At 39.4% G+C, this 3,124-nt stretch overlaps 1 protein-coding gene across 7 annotated transcripts in view; it reads right to left on the bottom strand.

Annotated features, from left to right (window-relative positions):
• Positions 1 to 3,124, bottom strand: part of DOT1L (DOT1 like histone lysine methyltransferase) — a 107,488-nt gene that overhangs the window by 79,490 nt on the left and 24,874 nt on the right. For all 7 annotated transcript variants that reach the window (XM_019513322.1, XM_019513327.1, XM_019513321.1 and 4 more), the window contains exon 2: positions 2,271 to 2,314. In XM_019513322.1, coding sequence (XP_019368867.1) covers positions 2,271 to 2,314 — 44 coding nt within the window. The remainder of the gene's footprint in view (positions 1 to 2,270; positions 2,315 to 3,124) is intronic.

The following is a 3,124-nucleotide window of genomic DNA, read 5'->3' as shown; positions in this document are numbered from 1 at the left end:
TCATCTCCCTTATTTAAAAAAACAAATTAGTTAGAGTTAAAAAAAAAAAAAAAAAAAAAACCCACAAAACTTAAAACTGCGACGCTAACAATTGCCAGAGCTGATGTGGCTTGTGGATGGATGAACCCAAGTAAAAGATTCTACAGCTGAACAGATTAATATGCAAGTCAGAAGAGATTCCAGAACTGGTCTCAAATAGTTGAATGTCTTTTCAGTAGAATGAACAGCACCAAAAACATCCTAAAAATAAGGACAGATTTTACTCGAGATGATTACAGACATGCAGGAAGCATATCTGCCAAGTGTCATTTTCATGCAGTCCTTTTCCTGACCATTATTATGCTGAAAAGGCCTCCAATTTAAAAATACAATGTGTACGAAGCGTGCTGAAGAAGAAAGGCATGTTCTTACCATTGCTCTATTAAGGGGGACATTAAGTTCCTTAAGTACCCCTAATGATCAGTACTCTCATAAAACCTTATTTCTTTGATCCCTACAAACCTGTCTAAAACTAGGTCAGCAAGCAACAAACAGGTGATCCTGCCTTCAGCCAGTCATCTCCATACTCTCTCTCCTGGCAACTCTAACATAAGCAACATGCTGTACTTTTTGTTAGTATAAATAAGGCGTTTGTGACTAGGAAATAATACTTTATGACCTCATTAAAAAACACGAAGAAGTTACGGTCCCTTATAATCATGAAATTCTCCAACAAATGCAAAAAGAAACTACTGTATTCTCTCATATATAACTTAAACCTTCCTCCCTACACCACATTCCCAAAACCACGTGGTGAAAATCATGATGAGTGTTATACACGAGAAAAAAAAAGATCCCCACAGGTTTGGAAATTTGGCAGCAGGGGAGAAGGGTTAGGAGAGTCATGACAATTAAATGTTGCTACTGCTCCCCCTGACAAGTTTCCAGCCTGTGAGGAGCGCCCAGATGGACGACCCATGCACTGCCCCGGACCCAGCACACGGGATCGATCTGCAGGCTCCATTCTGCATATGGGACTGTTAGCAGGCTTAGCTTCCTTGCTGCTGTGACTTAGTTTCTACCAAGATTTTTTCTTCTTCAAGCTTCCTTTGAAAAAAAACAAGATTTGTATTACATATAGGGGCATGCTATATGCAAGAGCATACGGTACACTGCACATGTTCTGAAATATGCATATTTGTCAGACCCATGCTTCATGGCGGGTGTCAGACCCAGGCACCACAATTAGACTTAGCTAAACTCTTTTGGCCAAACAAGACTCATCCTGTTTGCTAAGCCTGTGTAGGCAGTCAAACCGCATTCAAGACTAGCATTTTAGTCCAGGTAGCTATGTGGGCTGATAAATGATGTTGGAGCAGTATTTAACTCCATCCAGTTGTCTAGCTGATCACAAAATTGAGTACATGTATAATCTTATGTATGTAGGGCCCGTGACACGGGGACCTAAAATTGCCATCTAGCACAACTGTCAGATGTATTTAAGACAGAGCCATGTTTAAACCTGTCTAGCCTGGTTTGACTATTTAATCGGGATAACTTGATATAAAAAAGCCACTCGCATAAATAACTGCGTAGACACTGCTCCTGCCAGACAAGTCATTTCCCGCCAGTACTGAAACCACAGCAAGTGCTTTGTCACAATACATCTGGCTGTTATAGTGCCTAAAAATATTCAAACTTCTTGCCCTTTCACCTCTTCCCCCCCCCACTTTCTCACTGATCAACTTAAGGCAGTAGCAATACAGAAAATGCTGGGGCAGGCATCACTCCCAACTACTAGTATTGTAAAGTTGTAACAGCTGGAAATTGTGAGGAACATATGCAGGATAATCTTAAAAAAAGACAGGAGTGAGTGAGATAATGTGTGTGTGTGTTTTTCTAAAGTGCCTAACATTGAGATCCAAAGAAATTAATTTAAATTCTGTCACTGGATGCTGAAGCATCCTTATCCACATAAAAAGCACCATAAAGTTGATACTTATGTCCAATTTGAGTTAAAACTACTCCCACAACTGGAACAGTTTGGCACAAGCTAAAATTAAGTTGGGAATACGAGAAGGAGATATTGCATCACCCGAAGACTAAAAGCAAATTAAAAACCAGTGAAAGTAGGTGTCATGCAAATTAGAGCACAGGGTGAGTTCAGCTATTAGAACTGTTGTCTCTCTTTGCAGTTCGATTCCTGCAAAAATATTTCATTTATAACATTTAATACCCATTTAGAACCCAAACCTCTTTCCTCCTAACCAGATCTACAATCAAGCACTTACCGAATTGTCTCAATGATTTCATGAGCAGCATCATGGTGTTTGTCCTGAAAGCAAAGACAGACAGAGAGGTTGTTTCAGAGAGGCATCTGGAGAACAGCATTCATGTTAATCGCTGAAAATTACAGGACTTGTATTTTTAAAAAGATCATGAGTGAAAAATGCAGAAGGGAAGGAGTGCTTAATTGCCATAAAGCACAGTTAACATAATCAGAATAAAGTATTTCTTCCATTTGCATCATTTACATTTAAGAAAAGATTTATTTGAGTTTCTTACAAACTAGTAGTAGGCTTATAAACACACAAACAAACATTAAAAGAAAAAAAAAAAAAGGAAGAATGAAAAAAGAAAGACCTTCCTTCCACTTATGTCACTGTCACTTCCCAAAACAAGAAATTCTGTAACTGATACCCTCAAAGAAAACTGGTATGAAGTGGGTGTTTGAATTCAAGTTCCATAATGAACAGCTGATTTCATCGACTGAGCATCTGCCCCACGGTCACATATCCATGTGGGCAATACAACTTTGGATGGGCAAATGGCTTTTTAAAACTATCAACTACACAATAAGAATGCATTATATTAGTGCTAAAAACTGGCAACGTCAAAAACAAAAGACAGACACCACTACATGAAAGGTTTTTCCATGAAAAAGCACATAACATTCTGTCCATACACACAGGACTGTGCATCATAAAAGTCTTATTGGCATGACGTTGAGATGTCACTTCTCTCAAGCAGGGAAAAACCACTTGAGAGGTTTTGCAGGGCATTCCATAAGGTTCAGCATCCAGCCCCTGAAGAGACCAGATCCAGCCCATCATACCACAGCAGGGTGAATCAGCAGCCCCTTCCA

The sequence above is a fragment of the Gavialis gangeticus genome, unplaced genomic scaffold (assembly GCF_001723915.1).
Source record: "Gavialis gangeticus isolate Ggan-Ray unplaced genomic scaffold, GavGan_comp1, whole genome shotgun sequence".
NCBI classification, from domain to species: domain Eukaryota; kingdom Metazoa; phylum Chordata; order Crocodylia; family Gavialidae; genus Gavialis; species Gavialis gangeticus.
This window is presented reverse-complemented; position numbering and strand designations above follow the sequence as displayed.